Raw genomic sequence first — 23872 nt, forward strand, 5'->3', positions numbered from 1 at the left:
GTTCGATTACAAATTGACTTCCTGCGGCTTTATGAAATGTGCCTGGTAGAGGAAGATAATATCGTAAACTTTTCTGTTTCCTACGTGATCTACCATCTCATGGTTCTGGCACAGCCTTTCCCCGACCGGGCGCCGATTCAAATTTAGCCTGCCACTTTTCCTCCTGCTTAAACATAGCAACACACTGCAAAGCGCTCGGAGCACCAAAGTCAGGATCGGCGCCACCCTCGAGTAGAACCTATTTGCGGACATGTCAGAACACCATGTCCTGAGCAAAGACCTGAACTGAGAACGCCGTCCGCCCCGGGCATCTCGTTATCGGCGGAGATTCAGTAGGACAAAGCGGCAAGATGATGTTCAACTAACCTCAATAACTTTGTCTTCTTGCTTAAACACCGCCCCAGCAAGCGGGCTCTGCCCCCGATCATTCAACCGATTCGCATCAGCCCCGTGCTGGATGAGCAACTTCACCAGATCCGCGTGTCCGTGGTACGCGGCGAGCATGAGCTGTACATGTCAAGAACGGATTACCCATTAGTAAAAAGTTCTTAACACAATCAAACAAACGCTCTTTTTTTGCCTTCTCCTCTTCTACTCCTTCACGATTTGTAATACGGGCAATCATAAAGCACATACCAATGTATCCCCCTTCTCATTCGTCATGTTCGCCGGCAAACCAGCCGGTAAGGCCTGCTGAAAGATGGCGACGTCACCTTTCCGCGCGGCGTCGTACATTCGTCCTGCGAGGGCGATTGCTTCCGGGGGAAGGGAGGTGGCGCTTTGCGAGGGGTCCATGTTGCACCTAGGGACGCCGGCAAAGGGGCTGGGGATATCGTCAGTTTCGCTCGTGGTGTTGACATGTGAAAGGCCGCAGTCTTGAAGGTTTCTCTGGTCAGCTTGGATTAAGACTTCGCTAACCTTTGGTAGGACTTAATATGGACGTGGTCAAAGTCTCCTCGAAATCGCGGTCAGCCCTTTCAAGAAAGAACTCGGGTGATAATTCAGATACAAGAAACCTAGCGAAGGCAGTTGAGGATCGGAGAGCTGGAGTTGGAGGTTGAAAATGGTGGGGTAGAAATACCGAATGCCGAGTGGATGGATGACGTGAAAGAAAAGCAAGCACTTCATTCCCGGAGCCCCACGCACACCCAGCGGGGAATAGCGGATAAGACTGGTTGGTGGTGGTGGGAACATCTCAACCAATTGGACGTACCTCATTTGACATACGATCGAATCCCAAGAGTTGAACGTTTGTTGCAATTGTCATTCTGTAGCTGATGAAGACTACAAGGGGAAATAGAAAGCGCTTTCAATATGTTAGAGGGAGGGCTGGGGAGCAAAAGTGACGAGCCGTCTTTCCATTAGGTAGACTATGACCGTCACCTTCACGTAGCAACTGCCCAGCTCGCAGCTTCACAAACGTAACAATTCAATTGAAGGCGAAGAAGAGCATAGTCAAAAACTAATAGTTTTTTCCCCCGCTGTATGTTTTTCCTTATCCGTCTGCTCCGTATTACTATTTACACCTCATTAATCAGAGATGAGCCGGTTCCTCCCAATGCGAGCAAGGCCGTATTGTGCCGTGATGTGTTTGCAAAACTCCCTCGCTCAGCGAGACCGCCGGACCGCCGTGTCGTGATGAAACCCCTCCCTATCTATTATAAAGGCAAGGCACATGCCCCACCAGACGGAAGGAGCCAAACACCCGAAGCCAACGTGAAGTAAAAGAAAAAACGCCCCCTCCCTGCGGCTCCTTGCCGTCAAACGGCAGACAACCTCGTGGGAGCGGGCTCGTTGACAAAAGTCTGGGTATCAAACTATGTTTGTACAAATAAAAAGAAGTGAAAAAAAGACAAAACAAAAGATGATGTGTGTGCCTAAACCAACACCCGAAAGACGCCCACCCAAACTCAAACTCCTAGAGTCCAATGTGGTCATATCGTCGTGGGCTCGGCTCTTTGCGCGTGCGTGAACCGCTCATGTTTTCCCCGCCAAACACCCCCGTCTACGCTCTCCGTAGCATATTGTATGCACCAAGTCCATCTAAGTCCTGATGGGCGTGTCTCGTTCGACGTCGAATTCAATCTCTCCCTCATCCAACTCTCCCCTCGCAGCTCTGCGAGCTAAGTCTCTCTCTCCGTAAATTTCAGTCTTGCGCGCTTCGGCCTGTTGCAAGCAGTCGACGTATGTCCGAAACTTGACAATCTCCCGTAGGAGGTAGGCACTCTTGCGCTCCCAGTTTGCCATGGCGCGAATGGCGTTGTTGCCGCGGGGTGTGAATGCGAGCAGCATCGGGCTGCGAAGCTGATTATGCGTCTGAAGTTCGTCTTCGATGCCCTTGACGTAGGCAAGAAGGCTTTCGAGCTGCTCCTCTTCCGGTAGGTTGCTGGGCCGCATGCTCTGCGTCGGTGGCGCCCACTCGGCGACGTGAATCCTGTCACCAGGCAACTTATTACCGCGGCTAGCTGAGCTGTAAGGGCCTCCGGAACCGTGATCGAGTGAAGCAGCTGAGCGGAAGCTCGACATGCTAGGTCGAGGGTTTCCGGCGGCGCTGCTTCCGGGCCTTGAGTTGGAGCGCTGGCGCCCAGTCGCCGGCCCCACGGTTTGTTCGTTGATGGCCGTTACCAGTGCGTTATTAATGATGGCATCGCTCCAGCCGTACTCGATGTTGCTGATGCCGCCAACTAGGGGATGCGTGCTCAAGCGCGCACTCCAGTAGTTGGCTGTAGTGACAAACTCTTTGCTAATTTCGGGGGTTCCGACTTGGAACAGGTGAACAGCGCCCGTGGGCAAGCTGAGGGCCCAAACGTGAGGGCGAGCTCTCGAGTAACCAGGCGGTGGCAGGGTAGATGCTAGAGTCTGTCGGAGGCTGAAGGTGCCTAGGTTAGTAGCATTTTCCTGCCAGTTGCCGCCTCCCACAATGGCTGGACCCTTGGTTGCATTGCGACCGCGACCCTTACGTCCCGTTTTGTTAGTGCCAAAGGAAAAGATACTCATTTGGCCTCTTTGGATGACGGCAAAGACCTCGTTCCAGTGACGGTCCTTGGCCTTCTTCTCGATGCCGTCAAGGTGGTGCTTGTGAATCACCATACCTTCCTTTACCCACGGAGGACCGGCGAGCTCTAGCGATTCGTCGTCGAGGAGTTGCGCGGGTTTGAGTTCGTCGCTCATGATGGACGGCTCCTTCCCGAGACAGGATTCATCATCACGGATGACGGCCTGGCTAAGGGCGTTGGCAAATCCGATGGACTGTTGATAGTCGCCTCCACGGAATGACGAGCTGAGCGAATCCACAGACATCGATGTTTGCGTTCGGCCCAGCGAGAGTTTACTCCACGTTGCCGACGATATTGTAGGGCTCCAAATGGAATTTCCGTCCTCGAAGCTCGTTCGCGACGAAGAGAAGCCCGGATTGCCCATACGAGGTCGTGACCTGCTCTTCGAATTCCATCTGGAAGAATTGGCACGGCCATTTTCAGCTATGCGCCCACGCATAGATGCCTGACTCTCAGACGGGGCCTTACTCAGAACGCTAGGCGTTCGCTTCAGCATACCAATGACAGAGAGGCCGCTCTGGGTGTTGGGCGCCAGGTTCTTGGACGGATCGGCACCGAAGAGAGGTAATCGTTCGTCGCGGATCGAGGCGTAGATGTCCTTGAGGACGACTTCGACCTGGCTTTCCCAGGCTCGCATCGAACCGTCGAACGGTGACTTGACCAAGGGCCCGCATTCGTCGTGGCAGTGGTCTCCGGACCCGTCTCCCTCGTTTCTCGGCGGCGGTCGGAACGACAGTCGGCGCGAAACGAAACGCTCTTCGATCGACGGTCTGGAATCGTCGCCTCCAAGAGCGCTATTGGATTTACCCGGTAGAATGGTCGGCCGCTCAAATGCATCAGGTGCCGCCTCAATCACCGCCTGAGTTATTGTAGTCATGGTATTCTTGACGAACTGACTCCGCGTCATCTTGTGCTCGATGTCAGCCAGGTGCAAATCAGTGTTGAGCAGCATGATTGAGTAGCAGATTGTGTGAATGACGTCTGTAAAATGTTAGTTTTGTGTTTTCTTTGATAATTTGGGGACAACAGTCGCAACATACCGGATGCCTTGAATCCGTGGTTGGTGTTGCAATCACACCAACGCTTGGAAAAGGCAACCAAGATACGATCAACCTGCTGTGTCTCTGCTCTAAAGACAAGGCGCTCGCAGATCAAGCGGAGACTCTGCAGGATGCTCTTGTCGGCAAAGTCATACAGATCCATGTACGCTTGCAAAGTCCTCTGGCGGACGGGGCCTTCTTCACCCATCCATGCAGCGGCCTTCTCCTTCTGGATGAAGTCCTCGTTACCATCATAGATCTTTTGGGCCTTTTGGCGGTCGTCTTCTGTAGGGTCTCCAACGATGAAGTCGGGCTCATCTAGAGGCTTGGTGCTCATAGCCTCAAATGTGCCAAGCACCTTGGGGCTGTTCTCTGTGGTTTCGACTCGAACGCTGGGGGTGCCGCTCATGGCAGACTTGTACTCGGTGGTGGTGGACCCTGAAGCTCGGCTGGCAGACCTAGTACCCTCCATTGGCAAGATTAGTGTTGATTTATTGCCTTCATCATCCGAGTCTGCTGGAGCGACCGCGAGTCTGTTGTTCTTCCTGCCTCTGATGGTATCATCCTTTCGGTCCGAAGTCCCCTTCCGGGACGGAGACGGTTCTTTGCTCGTCTTGCCAGATCTGTGGCTCCTATCTTTCTTTGTCTTGCCTCGCTTCGACTCCGTGTCTGCCTCATTGTCACTGCCATCGATATCGAGGAAAGAGTTATTTCGCTTTTCGGACGATATGGGAGGCTCTGGGGGCGGTCTAGTGGGCGTATCGGTTCGGCGCTCATGCTCTGGATGATAATCATCGTCATCATCACGAGATCCAGGGCGAACTTCTCTTATCCGTGCATTGGGACTCGGGTCGTACTCGGGAGAGAAGGATCGTGGTTGTTCTTCGGCCCTCTCACCATTCGAAGCTGGAGCGGGATCGGAGGTCATTTCGGAGTAGGCAGGTTGCACGGGAGCAGATTGGGGTGTCAAGGGCGTATTTGGCGTCACCGGGCTGCCTTTAAGGTACGGGTTCATAACCCTGCGCAGACTGCTGATTGGGCTGGGCTCTGGTTTCGCAGAAAGCTTGTCTTTGGTGATGGGCAACTGGATCGGGGCCACCAAAGGGGGCATTGGCGGTTCGAGGGTGGCAGCAACTGGCACAGGAGGGACCTCATCGGCGGACACAGACTTCTTTCTGCGACGAAAGAAGGAGCTCGGTTTCTTTTGCAGCACGTGATGATGAGAATGGGATGAAGATGTATCCCTCGAGGGCGGGGTGGGGGCGGATGGCTTCATCTGGTTGGCAACGTGTAGAGATCGATTCCCGGACCTCTGATCAACAGAATCCACAGATGTTGACGACGTTATACCTGTGGAATTTTGCGTCTCGGGCGGGTTGTTGGAGGCATTGCTTCTAGACGAGCCGAAGACTCGCCTGAAAAACCCCGGTTTTTCTTTTGTTTGCTGCGACGGTGCTTGTGTCGGAATCGGAGCTGCGTGCACGGGCTCTTTTGTCTTGCCGTAGCCCACGTGTGGCGCGGGTGCCGACTCAGACTCGAATGCCGTGACGGGTGCGGTTGCTGGCGACGATATTGGCGCAGCTGAAGATGCCGGAACAGATGAAGGCATTGGGGGCACTTCTTCTCGAGGAGTGCTGGATTTGTTGATGTTGTCTGCTCTGCGGGATGTCGACGTGCTTTTAGCGGACCGACTCGACCGTTTGCGTTCGAGGACAATAGTCGGCGGTTCGGACGGCTCCACCGCCACAGTCGATGGTGCATGTGCGGCTGCGGACGTGGATGCGGCCATAGGCGGTTGTGGAATGGTCGCGGCAGGGGGGGTCATGGGCGGCATCATGCGTCGGGGCCCGCCAGGCACCGTAGGCGTCGGCGCGGCATCGTAGTCGTCGGTAAAAAAGGTGTTGGAGAATTCAATGTGCCATGGAGCTCCGTTTGCTTGAGCTTGATGTTGTGTGGCCTGTAGGGCTGGTGGGCGATGACCATAGTCGAAGCTCGAGGATCTGCCACCGAAGCCGGAAGCCCACCTCGTGCTACTGAGAACCTGAGCGTAGCCGGCATCAATGCTGTTAGAGCTACTACTCTTTGTGCTTCCCTTGCCGCCTCGAGAGTGCATATGGCGTTGGGAATTGGCAGTGCTTCGCAGCGGCTCCCGCATACTGCTGATGCGGTGCAGGCCAGGTTGGAAGTTGGAACTACTGTTGCTCCTCCTACCCCGTGAGGATATCCTGCTCGCATCGTCGGCGTCAAAGTCGGAACTGTAGGAGTATGTGTGGCCGGGGCGGCCGCCTCGCATTGATCTAGAGAAACCGTCTCCGTCGGTATCGTATTGGTACTGCTGGGAAGGCTCGTCTTGCATATTTGGTGGGCTGCTGCCAAACGGGCCACCGACTGGGCCACCCATGGAGAACTGGTCGAGAGACATGAGCATGTTGGCCATGAGAGAGTCGCGCGTAACGTTTCGCGGGGATAATGAAAGATCATGGGAGTCGCGGGGGCGAGATTGGTCGGGATTATCGTTTTCTTTATTCGAGGACATGTCGAAGCTGTCGGGCGAATCGGGAGTGTCTACCAAGAAAGAGTCGTCGGCATGGCGAGAGAGAACAGGGCCTCGTAGTGCCCGAGAACTGTCGGATTTGCCCTTGGCGACGGACGAAGACGACGTAGGCGGTGGCGGTCTGTTCCTGTTACTCGGTGGTGGTGTTTGAGGGACTGGAGGCGCAGTCGTAGGATCTCCTCGTGGCACGACAACGGCGGCGGGCCTGTTCGAGAAGGCGGCCGGCGGAGGAGAGGTGTTGATGTTGAGGTCGGGGCGGCGACGACTGGAACGTCTCGGGGTGTCGGCGTACATGGTGCAGGAGGGGGGACGGACGGGTATCGTGGGGTCGAAAAGGGTTTTCAAGTCATTTCCAGATCCAATCCGATCAAGCGCAAGCGCAAGGCGCATATGCAGTAAGGTGCCGTAGTAGTCGCCAGTAGCAGCATCAAGCAGGCCGGCGCCAAATAGATGCCAAGGTGCGGCCGCTGAACAAGAGTCGGGACGCGCCCCAATATTGTCCAACGCGGTTGATCCAATGCGACGCCAGGAGTCAAGCGATCCAATCCGACGGCGATGGCAGCGCCGTAAGAATCAGTCGATGTCTGCCGGCGGGCTCACAGGATTCAGAGCCTGTAGAGAGAGAGGGCCTTCGAGTTTGAACAGCAGGCGGTGGGCAGGCTTGAACGGGCAGACTGACGGCCAAAGTGGACTTCTCAGGCGTCGCAATGTCCACAAAGCCGGGTTCGAACTTCGGTGTCGCGGGTCGGCTTTGTCTCCCGGGGTGAACGAGTCCCAACCGAGTAATGAGTGGCCGAAATGAAGACTCGAGCGAGTCCCCTTTTGGACCCCTTCTTTGGGTCTTTTGGGGGGTGGTGTCAGGTGTTAGCGGACGACGTTGCAGCAATGTTTCTTTTCTGAACTGGGCAGCTGTTCAGGTTGCTTTTTTCTCTGGTGGTGCTTTTGCCGTTTTCCCCCGTTTGGCATGGGCGGGTGGGCATTCAAGGGCCAAGAGTGCCACGAGGAACGGGAAAATGTGCGCGGGAAGGTTTGATTATGTATTAGTATCCGTCGTCGGTAGCGTGTATTCGTACTAGTAGTGGTAGTATTGGGACCGGGTACAGAGTAGGCGAATGTTGGGGGGTAAAGTGACGGGCCTTGAAAGTTGGTACGATGCTCCTAAAGAGGCGATGGATGCTACCCTCAATCTTCCCCTGACCTAGGACTTGCTAGGCTCCGGATGGATGGCGGTGGTCGGCCGTCGACGGGCGAGGGGTGGAGGACGAGGACGAGGACGAGGACGAGGGTGAGGGTGTGGTGTATGAAGTGGTTCACTCGTGTCTTGTGCTAATGACGAAAAAACGGCGACGGTGCGATTGCTAGCTTGGTAGGTATCCGCAGATGCGCGCAACACAGGTCGAGGTTGTGCTGGCAGTGGGCGAGCGCAGGGTTAAGAAGTATTATTAGTTCGAATTGGATCGTCAGAGTATGGACTGCGTGGTAGACATGGATATAGCTGGAAGTATCTGTATGCGGAGACTGGAGTGTACCAAGTCCAAGTGGAAGTAAGTGGTATGCGAAGCGTGGTGTATCCGTACGGAGAATGCGTATGGCAAGGTTGGATGGTGTGCGGTAAGGGACGGTAGATGCAGGTGTGCATTCGTCACAGTTCGGATGTTTTGCGGTGCCAGGGCACGCCGCACTAGGGGGGGGGGGTGGTCGGTTGCTTGGTCGCTTGAAGCACAAGCAGTTAGAGAAGGGAGACGGCGAGACGGGTGGATGGATGATGGATGGACGGGATGGGTTTGTTGACTTCTGGCCTACTTACTGAGAAAGGCTTGCAAGGTCTCTCTACCTGGGAGGTCAAGTTTGTTGGTTTGATAACGAGTTACGGTATTATTGATGAACAACACGCCACGAAACACACGTGGGAAAAGTGCAAAGAAGGAAAAGAAACAGAAGGGAAGAGGAGGAATGGACACAAGCAATCCAAGCTCCCAGAGGGAAGTACACTTGCTACCTTGAATAGCTAATAAGGGTACAGATAGGTACCTGCAAACACCAGCTCCATGGAAGTCAAGGTAATTAAGGTACCACCAGGAAGGTACGGAGTAATTAGGGTCAAGCAAGGCATGACAAGGAATCTCGTTGATGGGCAGCCTAGAAGAAAGACCGGCCAGGGGTTAGAACATCCATGCTTGACAGAAGTTCAGAACACAGATGGGGGATGAGATTCATCATTCGGGACTGCTACGAATAGGAACCTAGTCAATACAAGCTAGAAAATGAACAACGGACAATATCTCAGGCAAGTATTACTGTGGTCCTCCCGACGGGACATGGATGGAACTTGAGACCTTGGCCTTTTTCGCCTGGTATCAACGTTGAATCTCTGCAGAATTTCGGGTTATGGTATCCGTACAGAGAGTCAAAAGGGGATCCGTATTCTGATTATCAGGTAATTAGACGTAACGTCTGTGTTACTGATGCTTTTGCTGGTGCTGCATGTCTTGACTCTTGTGTGTCTCTGCGCGGACCTGCATGTTGGCAGACATTCTAATTACACAGCGCATGCGACACGACATGAACCGAGGTGCCTTGGTATGTACCTACTCCGGATACAGAGTATGGAGTAATTACGGAGTACGGAATTTCTGTGAGGGGATGCAAGTGATACGGGAGATTGAATGCGCAGTCCATGGACGTTCATGTTGGCCTCTTTTCTCGGTCGGTGTTGCGGAGTGGCCCTGTCCCTGTCAAAAAAGTCGGGCGCAGGCAAGAGAAACACCAGACGAGACGATAACAACAACAATATCAATATGCAAGGGAAAGAGCAATAGGGAGCACGGACGCCAATATTCCACATCATCATATCCGATGCTGAATAAGGACGACGACGACGACGATGCTGATATTGATGATGCGCTGCAATCGTCAATGGCATCGATATCCGTCAGACTTTGCCTTAGTCGATATATGTGCGGGCAAGTATTAGGTACTTACCTTAGCTAAGGTAAGGTACCTTAGTCGATGCCCCGTATGGATGACGAAGCGGGTTGAAGAAACATCCAAGTGATCCAGACATACCGGAGGAAACACCAGACGAATGGTCTTCCCTTCCATGTTTTTTTGAGGGCATCCCATGTTCCTCCGCACCTGCCACGCCCACCAGTGGTCTTCTTTCCTCCACTATCCTACATTTCGAGCTGCACTTGCCTCATCCACCTTATCATAAGTACGTATCCGCAACTGTAAGAAACGAGAAAAGAGCCAGCCCATCAAAGCTTCCTCGCAAGACGAGTTACCTAGAAAATCCACAAAAAAAAGTTGAGAAACGTCACGAGCCTTGCGACATGGGGCCAGCACTCAGCAGGACGCACCTTCCATGTCATTTCTCGCACCCGTTGCCCTTGGCTGCTGCTGGGGAACTTGAGGAAAGCACACACCCAAACTGGCCCGAATTGGTAAAGAGCCCCAGGGCCGCTGCAACTGCAGGGGTTCTCCTTTTCACTGCTTTTCGCATTTTCCTTTGCCCCCAGTTGGCAGTGAACCCCTCCTTTCTTCTTTTGTTTTTGGTAGCATTGTTTTATTGGTTTCTTCTCCATATTCCATCACTCTTTCTTTACACTACTGTCTACGCAGTAAGTAGTCTATCACTCTGTTTTCCCGCCTTACCGATACTTGTAATCAAATATACTCACTTTCTCCATCTTGACCGCTCGCGAGGAACAAAGAAACAGGCGCTTCGTCTCAATCTCTCTCTGCAGAGCACGTCCTGTTCTCTCTTACCGCCCTCGATCCCACCAATCATTACAATGCTCATTTCCAGAATGACATTGGGCCCTTCCAAAGACAACCGCTTCGCTTTCGCACCATGGATGATGGAAACCGAGCCAGATGAGCAATGCAAAAGAAACAATCTGCCACATCCATCATCGATATGAACCTGTCGCCGTTGACCCTTAGACTGGGGGAGCCTACTCCGTACGCCACGGCAGTGGAGGATCTGGACGCCGTCGTGGCACCCCAAAACACGGCCGGCCTGCGAGACACGAGACACCATAAGCGCCAGACACCTTGACACCGCGACCAACGGCAGGCTTGCCGTCTTTGACTAGCCTCCTTTTCTGACGGGCACCACCCTGCGCTGTCCCCTCCAATCCTTCCTTACCTTCTTCCACCACAAAGACCAGAAGTGTCCAGAAAAAAGGGACAAGAGGAGACAGGGCTGCAGGGGTAATGCAAGATGCATCCATCCCACCACTGCTCTTGTCCCAAAGGAGAAGCCAATCCCAAGGGGATCCCAGCCACCACCGTCGGCCTTTGTGAAGCCGTCGCCAGGGGCTAACCGTCAATGGAGTCGTCTTCCACATCGCTAGCTGGCTAGCATTGCTCATGGCGGATGGTCATTACCGATACGACTTCAACGTGCTGCGGGACCGACAATGTTTGTCTATCAAAACGAACATCGACGGATACCGCCTGGGTCTCTGCCAGTGCGTTCTTTTCTGGGCCATCCCTTGACGACAATCCCACCTCACGATGCGGATACTTTGACACCTCCGCGTTCCAAGAAGAATGCTGTCCATCCTAGACCAGGACAAGCAGTGACCAGCAAAAGCTGGATGGATGGTGGATCAACTAGACCAACAACGCACACACATCTCAACGTCAGAACCAAACGCGATTGCAACTCTCGCCATAACCAAGACAACTGTCCGGGAATCCGCCAGCTTCCCTTTCACAACGAACATGGCATATCCCATTCGTTGAATCGTCTTATCGTGGCTATTAATGTCGCGGGCTTGACATTTGCCTTTCTTCCCGCTTCCGCTACCTCGGCCGCCCTCGATCCAATCGCGTTCATTCTCACGCTACAAACGCGCCCACTCATTTTCGCCCACTTGGAAGCACATGCAGATACCCATGGGCTTCCCCTGAACTGGTGCAGACACCAACTTTTAGCATCTAGAGGCCCGTGCCAAATGCAGGATTGCGCCACCTTTTCCGCCACCCACCTCGTGCCCGTCGCTTATTCGCCTGCCTCGACACCCCTCCCGAGTCCCAGGCTCCCACACCTGACGGCCTGCGAGCAGAGCGAGTGTCCATCGTGGGATTACAGGACGACGGGATGGAACATAGTCTGTGTGTCCAGGCCTCGCGGGCCTGTTATGCGAGGGACCGGCGAGCACCACGAGGCCATACCCCTCGCTACCAAGTTATCTACGGTCTTTGCGACCTTCTTTGGAAAAGATGTTCTTGTCGGAATCATGATTCCAGGAGCCTCAGGCACTCAGGACCCTCATATTCCACTCGAACAATGTGACAGATCACCGCAACAGTATCACCCACTGTCGTTTTCCAGCAGAGACTCGATAATGAGACCAGGCAGTGAAGCACTCTCTCATCTCAAAGATCTGCTTGGCCCCCAAATGCCGACGTCTTATAAACGAGGGTAATTAATTGTCCGTCGTTGGACCTGCAGGTCTGTGACACCACCACCCCTTTTGACGGCGGAGTCGAGGCCGACGCGTTGCTGACGACCTGGCTCAGTAATGGAGGTCTCGCGCTCTACCAATCGCTTCGCTCCAGAACCATTGGATATCCAGAAACTTTGCACTACAACAGACGCTGCAACGCACCGCTTCCGTACGGGCGTCGATGGCTTAGTGTACAAGCAGGCAAACAGTTCGACGGGAGAAGGTATCCCGGCATCACCAGTCCACCACACCACCACAAGCTGCATCTCCCCGCGTGATCGCCAGTCAGTTCCAATGACATTCCAACGGCTTTGCTTACAATCTGTACATCTGCGGAACACGACCTTCTCCCTGCTTCACTGACCAACAGTTCCCCCTTCGAGTAAGGGCGGGCTCGGCCCCCATTCCCACTCGCATCCAAGCCCGCCTTTTAGCGACTCAATCTCCAACACTGGCGGCCCCCATCCTGATTGATGTTCGCGCTAAACTGACAAAACCTAAAACACACCGACAGAGCTTCCATGTCATCAGTTTCCTTGCCGCCGTGCCAGTCGGCGTTCGTCAACTAGACCCTCACGACCCTTCTTCACCTCCGACGTCAAGTCAAGGGTGTCAAAGCGCAACCTGTTCGCACTCCACGAGTCCACAGCCTGCCTGCATGACGAACATTCTTCGGCGGATCGCTTAAACGTCTCCAGCTTTTGCCCCTTCGCCGCGAACCGGCATTGCGACGGTGCGTGGGTGCCTCCAAGGGCCCCCCCTTCTTGGCGTGTCAACCTTTCGCGTCCAAGACCGAAGATTTCTCTCCGTCAGCCAATCTCATCAAGCCAATTGGGGTTACACGATGGTCACAGCCCGAGAATAGCGCGTGGTTTCGTGAGACTAGAGCAGCTTTCTAAAGTCTGACAACTCGGGTCACTCTCCAGAATCTTTCCTTTCCATCTTGCAGCTCTGGGATCAGGATCCTCTTGAAGATGAGCCGGCCCCGTCGATCAGTAGATGACAATCCCTCTCCAAAATCGGCCGACAACTCGAATCTTGCAATGCGTTTGAAGCGAGCTGCAACTCTCCAGATCATCTCGGCGAGCCACCTCTCCGTGTCCCTCGAAACGACGTCGCCTGCTGTCAGCGCCGTATCTTCGGTCCTCGCACGTCCGCGGCGACCCCCAGTACAAGGACCATCCCAAGTTCGGTCCCAAGTCGGCGACATGACTTATACACCTTCCGGCTTTGCGCATTGCGTAAGTTGTACATACCCGTCGTTACATTGTCGGTCCCCAAATCCGTAGGTGGATAATACGTTCTGTGTTGGCCTCTGTAGTTTAGTACCCTAGATCAATTCATGTTACTGTCGTTCGAGTGAGCTACTGTCTCAGCAACGAACACACTCTCTGTTTGCTTCATTCTTATTCGCTCCTGTTCACTTGACGAAGTCATCGAGCTCGAAGATCAATTCAACACGAGCGAGATGATCATCACCGGCACATGAGGACTTTGGCCGAGTTTTGCTTACGGCTGCAAGTCTGACGTGGATGACACCACGCCGATGTGTCAGTGCATACGGACACGACGGGATCTCGTGTCGCAACGCAACCGAGTGGTTGGATTGTCGTAGTGGTACTCTGAATCTCCGAACCATCAGGATAGGCAGCATCGTGATTGGATGTCCTACTTGGTCATACGCTCAGGCTTCATCTCGAAGGCTCTCATTTCCGCCCTCGAGATGACAGTTACTCTGTGGACGGGTGAATGCTCTGGTGACTCTCCAGATCATGGTTGAGCCAGCATGTTATGTCTGTAGGCTTGAGGATGAGTCCTGGGACAATGGGCACTGGCAATAGGAACCAAGTAGTTGTCTGTAACGACCGATGTATATGTACTGACTTGTGTCTAGAGGCTGAATTTGAGTTGACAGTGCGTGTCTCTCCACCTCAATCATACTACGTAGTCCGGATCACATCTTTCTAGATCTGCATTTGAAATATTGCGAAGCTCATAGCTAAGAAGTCTCTCACCCCGGCCATCACTATTTCTTATAATACTGCGTCATATCATGAGCAAGCCCCAGTATACCCTATGCGTATTCGCATATCAGATCATCACTCCGCCAAAAGCTATCCAGGAGGAGATAAGGGTAATTGAGAACAAATAAACATACCAGCTGGAACGCGACGGCAGCCTCATCAGTCTTGTCCGCCCCCCGCATGGCGACGATCCCCGGGTCATTGGTCTCAACCTCGTCCGGGTCCGAAGTCATCCTCTTGAGGTTCGCCTCGGAGACCGGGTTCGTGAACTGGTTGAACTTTTCTCGTCGGTAGTGGTCGTACTTGTCGAGTATGTCGTCGTCGGCTTGGCCGTCGTGGATGCCTGTGAGGCAGTCGAAGAGGTCGCCTACATCGACGATGCCACCCGTGAGGCCCATACCGCCGCTGGGGAGGCCGAGGGCCGAGAGGTTAGATAGGTGCAACGCAAGAAGATCCTCTTCCTCTTTCTCCCCCGTTGTCTTCAACATGGATCACAGTTACGAAGGGCACTTACAACGGGTTACACAAGTGCGCAGCATCCCCAGCCAAGATGAACCTCCCCACGCGCATCCGCGGCGCGAGCTGCTGGTGCACCTTGTAGGGACTAAAGTTGACGATCTGGTAGTTGTCCGCCTTTGGGTTCCCGGGTAACATGGTTTCGTATTTCGCGGGCTGGCGGGCGCGGTACTCGTCGTGACTGAGGCCGGGGACCTCGCCGTAGCTGACGCGCCAGAGGCCGTCGTCTTGGATTTTGGCGGCCATGAAGTAGTCTGTTGGGTGGATGACAAAGTTGGAGTCTTTCCAGCCGTGTTTTTCAAAGTCGTAGTAGACCTTTATTGCTCTCTGGTTAGCATATTTTTCTTCGCCTTCCTCTGTCTCTTTGACTGTTCAAATTTCTCAGGAGGCAGGAAAGGGGGTGCTTTCTACTCACATTCGTTGCGATGATTTGCAAGTCCCACGTATACCCAGGAAACTCATCCCCAAACAGCTGTCTCCGGATGATACTATTCGCACCATCACACCCCACAACATAATCAGCTCCCAACTCCTCAACCCCCTCCTCCGTCTTCACCCTCACGACCGCCCTCCCCTCCTCCTCCCGAATCCCCTCAACCTCATACCCCCACCTCACCTCCGCCGCAGGCTCCTTTTCCAAGTCCTCCAGCGCCATCTTACACAGCGAATTCAAGGGCAGACACGAGATCCGATCCGGGTTCTCCACGCCGAGCCTGCTGTTTTCGATCTTGGCGAGGACAGTGCCGTCTGGTTTGCGCCAGCGGGCGCCGCCTACTTCGATGCCGTGCTGCCTGACGCGGGAGAGGAGGTTGGCGCGGGAGAGGACGCGGTTGGCGGGGGCGGCGTAGTGTGTTGCGCGGGGCTGGGTGTCGAGGGAGGTGGATTTGTCGAGGACGAGGACGGGGATGGAGTGCCGCGCGAGAAGGAGGGAGAGCAAGAGGCCTGTCGGGCCTGTGCCTATTACTATTACCTGTTGGTAGGAGGTGTTAGTACTTGTCTGAGTTGGCAGGTTGAGTCTGTTGTGTGGTGGTGTGAATTCTACCTTTTTGATACCATGGTGGTCTTGAGATGCCATTATTGATGAAATGGGCGTGGATTTGAGGGCCTGGGTTTGTTGATGCTTTGGATCAGGCCCCTTGGAGAGAGACAATATACGGGTCTTCGATAGACGTGACTGGGTTACTTGCTACTATTGATGAATACTGATGAATCGGATCTTTGACGATGAGTTATATTTTTTGAGTCGTTCGAGTTTCTTGGCATCAGTCCTCCATGACATCAAGATAGCCTGGTAGAGACAACCCAATGCTCTCCCAGGATCTGATGTCAACCCCCCTTCCCATTATTGAGAGTCGTTGAGCAGAGAATGAGCTATGTGGGATGCCCACGGACGTTTGACTTTGTGGGGTAACAGAGTGGGATGATGTCTAGGGGCGGGTTGTGGTAGCCGCGGGGGAGGGGATGGGCTATGAGATAGCCTGGAGGTCTAGAACGAATCAAGATGAACAGCTACTAAGCTCTCTTTCTGCAATCAGAGTGCATTTTGTGTTCTCTTGGTTGGTGGTGCGAAATGTTTACCTCTCTACTTCGCCAAACCTCTCCCCACATACTCGTGCCCGGAACTGCGGGAGGAGGGTGCGCAGACGAGGTTCTCAAAGCCCATTTTTGGCGGAAATCATTACAAATTCGGTTTCGATGTGGCTTTGATATCAACTCTTATGGTACGTTTGCGCTGATCTCCATCTGCCTTTGCCCAACGAGACCTGTTCCCAATATTGATATGTACCTTGCCTTAATCATTCATACCACCACAATGGACTTTTCCAACATTGACCTCTCCCACCCACCCCTCAACGACCTAACAATATCCAACATCACAGAAAACGTCCACGCCATCAACTCCAAATGCGCCGACGCCCGCACCCGCTTCCTCCTAGAAAAGCTAGTCACCCACCTCCACGACTTTGCCCGCGAAACAAACCTCACCACCGCAGAATGGGAGACCGCCATCGCCTTCCTCACAGACGTCGGCAAGACCTGTACCTCCGTCCGGCAGGAATTCGTCCTCCTCTCCGACGTCCTCGGCCTCTCGCTCCTCGTCGACTCGCTAGATCACCCGAAACCGCCTGGGATCGGGGCGACGGAGGGCACCGTCCTCGGCCCGTTCCACACCCACGAGGCGAAGGACGTCCCGCACGGAGAGATGATTTCGAGGGATGGGGATGGGGAGCCGATGCTTGTTGTTGGGACGGTCAGGGACACGCGGGGGTTGCCGATTTCGGGGGTCAAGGTTGATGTGTGGGAGACGGATTCAAAGGGGTTTTATGATGTTCAGTATGACGGGTACGAGAATCCGGACGGCCGGGCGGTTGTGAGGAGCGATGAGGAGGGGGGATTCTTTTTCCGAGCGATTGTGCCGGTGCCGTATCCGATTCCGGGGGATGGACCTGTTGGGAGGCTGTTGGCGACGTTGGGAAGGCATCGATACCGGCCTAGTCACTTTCATTTCATGTTTGATAAGCCTGGCTATGATCGTCTCATCACGTAAGTTCTCTTTGCTCCTGCTACACGGCGATCACTATACTAGGATCTTGTTGACATGGCTACAGAGCCTTATATCTTCGCGGAGACCCGTTTGAGAGGTCTGATGCGGTCTTTGGAGTCAAAGAGTCGCTTATTGTGGACTTGAAGACTGTTTCGGATGTTGATGGGTTAGCTGAGAAGTACGGCGTGAAGCCGTCAACACGGCTTTTGACCTATGATTTTGTGCTGGTTTCGGAAGAGGAGGTCAGGGTCTTGAGGGAGTCTAAAGTAAGAGAGTCATCCATTAAGCGTGGGATAAGTAGACGATGTTGACAGGTGGGCGTCTCATTATAAAATCGAGATCACATTAGTATTAGGATATTTTATGTTATGATATTGCATTGCCAGTTCTGATCTAGCATTTCACTATCAGAAGTTTCAGAGAACCTCTGCTTAAGCGAAAATTTATAAGATTCCTTTCAAGATAGAAACTGACCGGTATCTAGGCAGGCGGTTTGCCATAGTTTTCTACATTAGAGAACAGAGCTAAGAGACTCGACTTATCTACCATGTATAACCATCTCTCAGTGTTGCCCTCGTTGATTCTAGTTAAAACAGAAGCCTAGTGACCGAAGCATTTAAGTATCAATTGCATCGAAACCAGTGCCCTTGCACATGGTTGTTGTCGTTTTGAATGTTGAATATCTTGCGCCTTACCTTTCAAGTACTAACTTCCGGGCTCGGCCCTCAGCATCAACATCAGTGACAGCAACAGCTCCATACGACCGACCAAGGATTCAATATGCAAATTCTATAGACTTTGAACAGCATTCTACAGTTTAACACAAATAGATCTGTAGGGCAATGCAAAATTGTGACCGCAATGTTCGGCAACTTCCCAAGTCCGTCGCCAAGATCGAGAGCCATCACCCCCTGACAAGAAAGTGGAGTAGCATGTCAGGGGTGGAGATATCCCACACGACATCCCACATTGCCTAATTGGGACATGTTAGTTGATGTTCGAACTTCTCACCCGACCAAGCCATGCACACCAGCAGGAAGTTGATGACTTCATCTCCCACCGGTGAGTGGGGAGAACATGAGTGAACGGTTCTCAAAATGTCGAGCATAAAGAATAGTCGTGCCGATACGATGAGACAAGAATGGAGAGAATCTATAATAGCAAAGGAGTAATTAGTCCAAAGCGTGATTCCCAGTACCAATCAACAACTCTCTCAACCTCAAGATGACGTCCAGCTCTCAAGTCCAGAAAGCTACACAACCTTGGTGGGATGACGGAAGCGAGAAGCACTTCGTGCCACTGGCCCCCGCCGTCCCTATAGACCCGAGCGCCAATACCTGGTCCCGCTTCGGCCCAACCTTTGAAGCCTATGAATACTCGGGCTGGATCGACGAGAGCGTCTCCTGGAAGACGGACTGTTACATTGGCGACTGGTCGCCTCTGCTCAAAGCTCGCGTCGCCGGCCCCGAAGCGCAAGCGTTTTTCGAATCCATCTCGACCAACCGCTGGCCCAATTTCAAGCCAGGACAAGCGAAGCATGCCATCTTCTGCCAGGATAATGGATGCGTTGTTGGCGAGGGCCTAGTCTTGATGCTTGGAAAGGACGATTTCTTGTTCACTGGCGGTCCCGGGACGGTTTGGCTTGTGTACCAATTCCAACAGGGCAGAAAGAGGTTTGATGCCACTCTGCAGCTGGTCACTGATGACTGGTTCCTTCTTCAAATCCAGGGTCCTCGGAGCGTTCAGCTTCTGGATGAGGTGACGGATAAAGGTGTCCGGGATATCAAGTTTATGCATTATAAGGAGCTCTCGATCGAGGGCAGCAAGTTCCTTTGTCTGAGACAAGGTGTATCCGGCGAACTCGGCTTCGAGCTTTGGGGGTCGACGAAGGATGCTAAAAAGATTTATGGGTCCATCGTAGACGCCGGCAAGAAGCACAATATCCGGCAATTGGGTGCTCGCGCAAAGATGGTAAATCACGTAAGGAACACACGCCCCTTCTTCCCAACCAACAACAGCTACTAATACATGCATACCAGGTTGAAGCCGCGTTTGCGACTCCGGCCGCAGACTTCATTCCGGCCGTACACGCGCCCGCAGACGACAAAGAACTTTTGCAGTTCCGGCAATTTGCGCGAGATATCGGCTTCGACTTTGATCACTATCTCTCCAAAGCCAGCGGCAGTCACGGAGCAGACCCCGTCTCCTACCACTTTACGCCATTCGACCTGAACTGGGGCTGGCTCATTAACTTTGATCACGACTTCATCGGACGCGACGCCCTTCTCAAGCTCAAGGACAGCCCACCGAACCAGCTGGTGACACTGATTTGGAACGAGGAAGATGTAACTGACGTTTTTGCATCACTCTTTCGGCCGGAGCCCTTTGAGTATATGGAAATGCCTCGCAGCTTGCTTGGCAATGTTGTTGGCAGTACTGTTCTGCGCGAAGGCAAGACGGTCGGGTGCGCTGTTTCTCGGTGCTATAGCTATTGGTTCAAGGAGATGGTGTCACTCGGGATTATTGCCAAAGAGCATGCCGCTCCAGGGACGGTCGTTGAGGTGAAATGGGGATCTGAAGGGTCTCCCGTGAAAATCATCAGGGCGGTAAGTGCACTAGAGATCGCTTCGTGACTTGGAGAATGTCCAGCTGATGTGGAACACAGACTGTGCAGCCTGCGCCGTACAAAGAGGACAAGAGACGGCACTCCATTCAGAAGTAGATGCTTACACAGGGACTCCCGGTACCGCTGTAAAGGAAGGCAGGTATCAAATGTTGGCGTGAGGGATCTCTGCTCTTTAGTTTTTATCTCCATAGAGAATCTGCTCATATTCTTGTTGCGTCAATACTGCTGACGCAGGATTTGAATATTCACATCATGTCAGTCTCGACACGTCACACACACACACCCTAAAATGACCTAAATCTCCAAATACGTTGTCTTGTCCCTGACGATAGTCCTGCGACATACGATGCTTGACCATTTTGCCATGCGCCTTCATGGCCTTTGTGTCAACGAGAAACGTATTCTTAGCAGATGTAGGACAGAAAGTTGTATAAATTAGCCTCATTCAGTTAGACGCCAAATATTACCCTGTCCACACGGTCACCGACTTCCATATCATATGCGCATGACTTACTCGGACAATTACCCCGCGCGTCATTAGCCTGCAGCGGCCCGCCCGCCGGCCCCGGTTTGTGGAGGCACCAAGGATTGGACACGGAGGCTTAAACAGTCCGTCCTTTCGTCACCGGCACTTTGACCTTCAAACTCTTACTCCACGCATTTGGTGGACATTCAAGCCAACGTCACTCAGAAACGAACCCCTCCAGTTCATTGACCGCGTATCTCGGCTATGGCGTTCACAACGGCTCCTGGCATGTCTGTCATCTCTTTCCGCAAAGAGGCAGGAGTTCAGCACCGATGTCGGATCTGTCCAAAGACGTTTAAGCGAAGCGAGCATCGCAATCGCCATGAGCGAGGCCGTTGGGTTGACCTCTGTGAGAAGTCTGGGATTTCAGCTAAAGAGGATTAGATTCACAAGAGAAGCCGTTCTCTTGCCGCATATGCAGTCGACGCTTCGCTCGCAAGTGAGTTTGTCAGGGCTAGGGTTCCAAACAACACTTCACCACTAACGATGTGTTGCTAGTGATCTCGTTACTCGCCATGAAAAGACTTTCCACCGAGATCATTTGCAATCCGATGCAGCCTCTAGTTCAGAGAAGCCATCCTCAAGAAATGCCCAAGTTGATGAACCAACATCTATGGCCACTCCAAATGAGCAGAATCGGAATTTACAGGGAGGCATAGGAATAACAAATGAGATGTTATCTGAAGGCAGCCTACCTTCGGTAATTGTCGACGGGCCAGACGTATCAGGAGATATTCCTCACTTCGGCTATGACATCATGTCCGATGTCGAGAATTATGTATTCGGCGATATTTCTCTTGAGTTCTTCGATCCATTCCTGGGTAGAACTTTCGATCAGTTTGCTTTTCCAGTATCCGAGACTGCACCCGAGCAGCTTCAGCCACCAGCATCTTTGCATCAAACTCACCTCTCAGGCAACCAAAATAACTCTTCAGACAGGGTTGAAAGTGTTCCGACGTTATCACAAGGACACACCATATGCCAAAGCGCACTTAAGCCTCGACGAAGATGGTCGCCGCGAATACTCAAGTCAACGACAGCAAAGAACCACAAAGTCGTTTTCACAGAAGAGATGAGAGCTCACTGCCTGGCTGATATAGAGTCACACCTCACCAAGGCGCAGCTCAGAGACTTTCAACTTCCACCCGTTACATGCTTGCAGCAATACTTCAACTCCTACGTGGATGCCTTCCATATACACTTTCCCTTCCTGCACCTGCAGAGTCTAGAATTAGAGAAGGTTCCTAGTTCACTAATCCTGGGAATGTGCGCCATAGGTGCACTTCACAGACTTCAGAGAAAGATGGCCTCCTCACTCTATTTCACAGCCGAGCGAGTTCTATTGAGCATAGACTTTGAGCGACTACAGGCTATCCCAGAACTTTTGGATGACTGGGCGAGACCTCGAGACTCACCGCCACCAGATCAGGGACCTCTGGTACTGGCCCAGACGCGGTTCATTCTCGTCTTCTTTGCTTCGTTCAGCGGTGAGCCGCGGTTGATACGTCAGGCTCTCGTCGGCTGCGGCCATTTATCAGCCGTGCGTCTACAGAGTCCGAGACATTTCTTCCATACGCTTACAGATGATTCCAGGATTTTCGGTCAAGAATGGCCCGCGCTAAGCCTGGGTCGATGAACTTGAACCTCTCTCAGTGGCATTCTTGGATCGAACATGAGTCGATAAAGCGGTAAGAGCACATATTCCCGTCGAAGACTTCGCCGCTGACTGACATCATCAAGTCTAATGTGCTGCTGCATGGTTCTCGGTAACCTCCTCGTCATAGCCTACGGTATCGTAACAGGCTTCGCGGCGCTAGAGGAGTGTAACATTGAGATGCCCGCCGAAGATGAGTTATGGGATGCCACGAGTGCGTCCGAATGGAGGTCGTCTCTGGAGAGACGACTGCCTTCTTCGCCCCTAGGTCTTCGCCAAGCAACAGCTTGGATATTTGGTAACAGCGTAGAGGAAGAGAGACTAGACGCAAGCTGGACGTGGTCACCGTTCGCAGCGTCAATCGTGATGCACCAAGTCGCCATCGTCGTCTGGTTCTTCGCCCACGGGAAAGAGGCCTGCTACGGAACGACTCAGAGCTATCGAGAGAGCCACCAGTCCGACGCCAAGAGGATAGAGGCTGCTCTTTCGAGGTGCAGAGACCTGCTGACTGAAACACGCGATGGCAATGACGGCACGTGGAGTGAAGCTGACGGGCCATTGTTGTTTAACGCATTTGCCGTTTTGCGCGTTTCGTATGGCCGAGCTTTCATCAACTTTCGGTCTCTGGACCGGTCGCTGCTCTTCCAGGAGAGCAGCCAGGATATGCTAGTTATCTTGCAGCGCTACTTTGACGCTGCTCAAGAGCGGGATGGGTACATGACCATGGCTGTCGACTGTGCTTTGGAAGGCTTTGCGATACCGATTCGAGCGGGAGTCTTGCTCACGCAAAAGACGGCGGCGTTGAAGTGGAGTGTTGAACATGCTTTGGCGGGATGGGATGCCGGTATGCCTTGATTCTTTCGTGAAGTTTTCGCCATGAACAAGACGTTTTCGTACTGACCTTGTCAGCCCTTCTAGTGACGAAGTGGGTTCATACGGTCGAATGTCTGCAGTCTACAAGTGGAAAGACTACGCCAGAAGAAACGAAGGTCCTCGACAATGTTCGATATCTTCTCGGCCAGATTGACGTTGATCGCTCTCCATCTCGGTCTCTCGCTGCGGATCTTGCTCGTGTCTGGGCTGGACTCTATGACGATACTTGGGTTTGGGGTGGTGAGTATTACTTGAATGCATCCTTGGGTTCCTGTTGCTGAAATCCGATTAACAGTTGCACCACGTATGAGCTGGGTTCTCCGCGAGCTTGCCAAGTTGTATGAGCAGGAAGCTTCAGATACAGAGAGGCAGCAACCAACTTAATATGGTTGCACGTGTCCTGCTCGGCCGTGGTGCCTTCATGTCGTACTTAGGTACTCACCATATGCTACCATGTCAAGGATGCAGAACGGAAAGAAAACTAAGATATTACTGTTGGTAATAAATCCCGCTTCTGACTAGGCAGTACACATTCTCTTTCCATCTCATAGCAACGTCTCCAGCTTTATATAAGAAAGAACAAGCAGACACATCACGGGGCATCTTCTGCGTGTCATTTCTGCTGAAGATAACCCAAGATTGAGTACTCAATGGTCGGCAAGAAAACAAGGAGAGCCCTCAGGCAGGCCCATGCAGCTATCTTTTCTCACATTCAAATTACTTGTCCTGCGATTCCTTGAGGATATCAAAGTTCCATCTGCCCCAGTCAAAGCCCCTCCATCCCACATTGCCTAATTAGGCAATAAAGCCATCCCGCCCTGACAACGACCGTCATAACGTTGACACGAACCTGCGCTAGAACATGCCACCGACATAGTACGAACACTGTTCTCACCATGGAAAAACGTAAGAAAGCCGTAGCTTGAGTTCAGGGATGATGTTGGCTATATAACTAACGCACACTGTGAGAACCATCGGGGGCATGGCCAGCTCGAGACT

General features: G+C 52.9%; 8 protein-coding genes across 8 annotated transcripts; 5 read left to right on the forward strand and 3 right to left on the reverse strand.

Moving 5' to 3' along the window:
- Positions 1–97: 97 nt before the first annotated feature.
- Positions 98–795, reverse strand: BDZ83DRAFT_581716 (ankyrin repeat-containing domain protein; the record flags this gene model as incomplete). Its single annotated transcript, XM_060505483.1, has 3 exons — positions 98–238; positions 367–507; positions 637–795. 3 exons carry the CDS (start codon positions 793–795, stop codon positions 98–100), a joined length of 441 nt encoding a protein of 146 aa, XP_060363148.1.
- Positions 796–2043: 1248 nt separating this feature from the next.
- BDZ83DRAFT_753858 (Sec7 domain-containing protein) lies at positions 2044–6944 on the reverse strand (the record flags this gene model as incomplete). The annotated part of the gene is made up of 2 exons (XM_060514404.1): positions 2044–4037; positions 4097–6944. The coding sequence occupies 2 exons, from the start codon at positions 6942–6944 to the stop codon at positions 2044–2046; spliced, it is 4842 nt and encodes a 1613-aa protein (XP_060363149.1).
- A 293-nt stretch (positions 6945–7237) lies between these two features.
- On the forward strand, positions 7238–7787 carry BDZ83DRAFT_406196 (uncharacterized protein). Its single transcript, XM_060502877.1, has one exon. It carries the CDS (start codon positions 7436–7438, stop codon positions 7724–7726), a length of 291 nt encoding a protein of 96 aa, XP_060363150.1. The 5' UTR covers positions 7238–7435; the 3' UTR covers positions 7727–7787.
- A 3037-nt stretch (positions 7788–10824) lies between these two features.
- Positions 10825–12202, forward strand: BDZ83DRAFT_406228 (uncharacterized protein). Its single transcript, XM_060502878.1, has 2 exons — positions 10825–12114; positions 12183–12202. Exon 1 carries the CDS (start codon positions 11075–11077, stop codon positions 12086–12088), a length of 1014 nt encoding a protein of 337 aa, XP_060363151.1. The 5' UTR covers positions 10825–11074; the 3' UTR covers positions 12089–12114; positions 12183–12202.
- A 1933-nt stretch (positions 12203–14135) lies between these two features.
- Positions 14136–15705, reverse strand: BDZ83DRAFT_720965 (uncharacterized protein; the record flags this gene model as incomplete). The annotated part of the gene is made up of 5 exons (XM_060512331.1): positions 14136–14183; positions 14268–14538; positions 14648–14964; positions 15065–15646; positions 15703–15705. The coding sequence occupies 5 exons, from the start codon at positions 15703–15705 to the stop codon at positions 14136–14138; spliced, it is 1221 nt and encodes a 406-aa protein (XP_060363152.1).
- A 757-nt stretch (positions 15706–16462) lies between these two features.
- BDZ83DRAFT_753860 (Intradiol ring-cleavage dioxygenase) lies at positions 16463–17629 on the forward strand (the record flags this gene model as incomplete). Its single annotated transcript, XM_060514405.1, has 3 exons — positions 16463–17193; positions 17259–17460; positions 17606–17629. 3 exons carry the CDS (start codon positions 16463–16465, stop codon positions 17627–17629), a joined length of 957 nt encoding a protein of 318 aa, XP_060363153.1.
- Positions 17630–18418: 789 nt separating this feature from the next.
- On the forward strand, positions 18419–19916 carry BDZ83DRAFT_753861 (glycine cleavage T protein; the record flags this gene model as incomplete). The annotated part of the gene is made up of 3 exons (XM_060514406.1): positions 18419–19165; positions 19234–19800; positions 19860–19916. 3 exons carry the CDS (start codon positions 18419–18421, stop codon positions 19914–19916), a joined length of 1371 nt encoding a protein of 456 aa, XP_060363154.1.
- Positions 19917–21649: 1733 nt separating this feature from the next.
- BDZ83DRAFT_793910 (uncharacterized protein) lies at positions 21650–23257 on the forward strand (the record flags this gene model as incomplete). Its single annotated transcript, XM_060515793.1, has 5 exons — positions 21650–21886; positions 21940–22034; positions 22087–22844; positions 22910–23113; positions 23169–23257. The coding sequence occupies 5 exons, from the start codon at positions 21650–21652 to the stop codon at positions 23255–23257; spliced, it is 1383 nt and encodes a 460-aa protein (XP_060363155.1).
- Between the last annotated feature and the right edge of the window lie 615 nt (positions 23258–23872).

The sequence above is a fragment of the Colletotrichum acutatum genome, assembly GCF_030867785.1.
Source record: "Colletotrichum acutatum strain CBS 112980 chromosome Unknown BDZ83scaffold_70, whole genome shotgun sequence".
NCBI lineage: Eukaryota > Fungi > Ascomycota > Sordariomycetes > Glomerellales > Glomerellaceae > Colletotrichum > Colletotrichum acutatum.

What these genes read in the sequence shown, in the direction of transcription:
- BDZ83DRAFT_406196 (XM_060502877.1), top strand. Translation starts at nt 7,436, where the DNA reads ATGAGTGGCCGAAATGAAGACTCGAGCGAGTCCCCTTTTGGACCCCTT.
- BDZ83DRAFT_406228 (XM_060502878.1), top strand. Translation starts at nt 11,075, where the DNA reads ATGTTTGTCTATCAAAACGAACATCGACGGATACCGCCTGGGTCTCTG.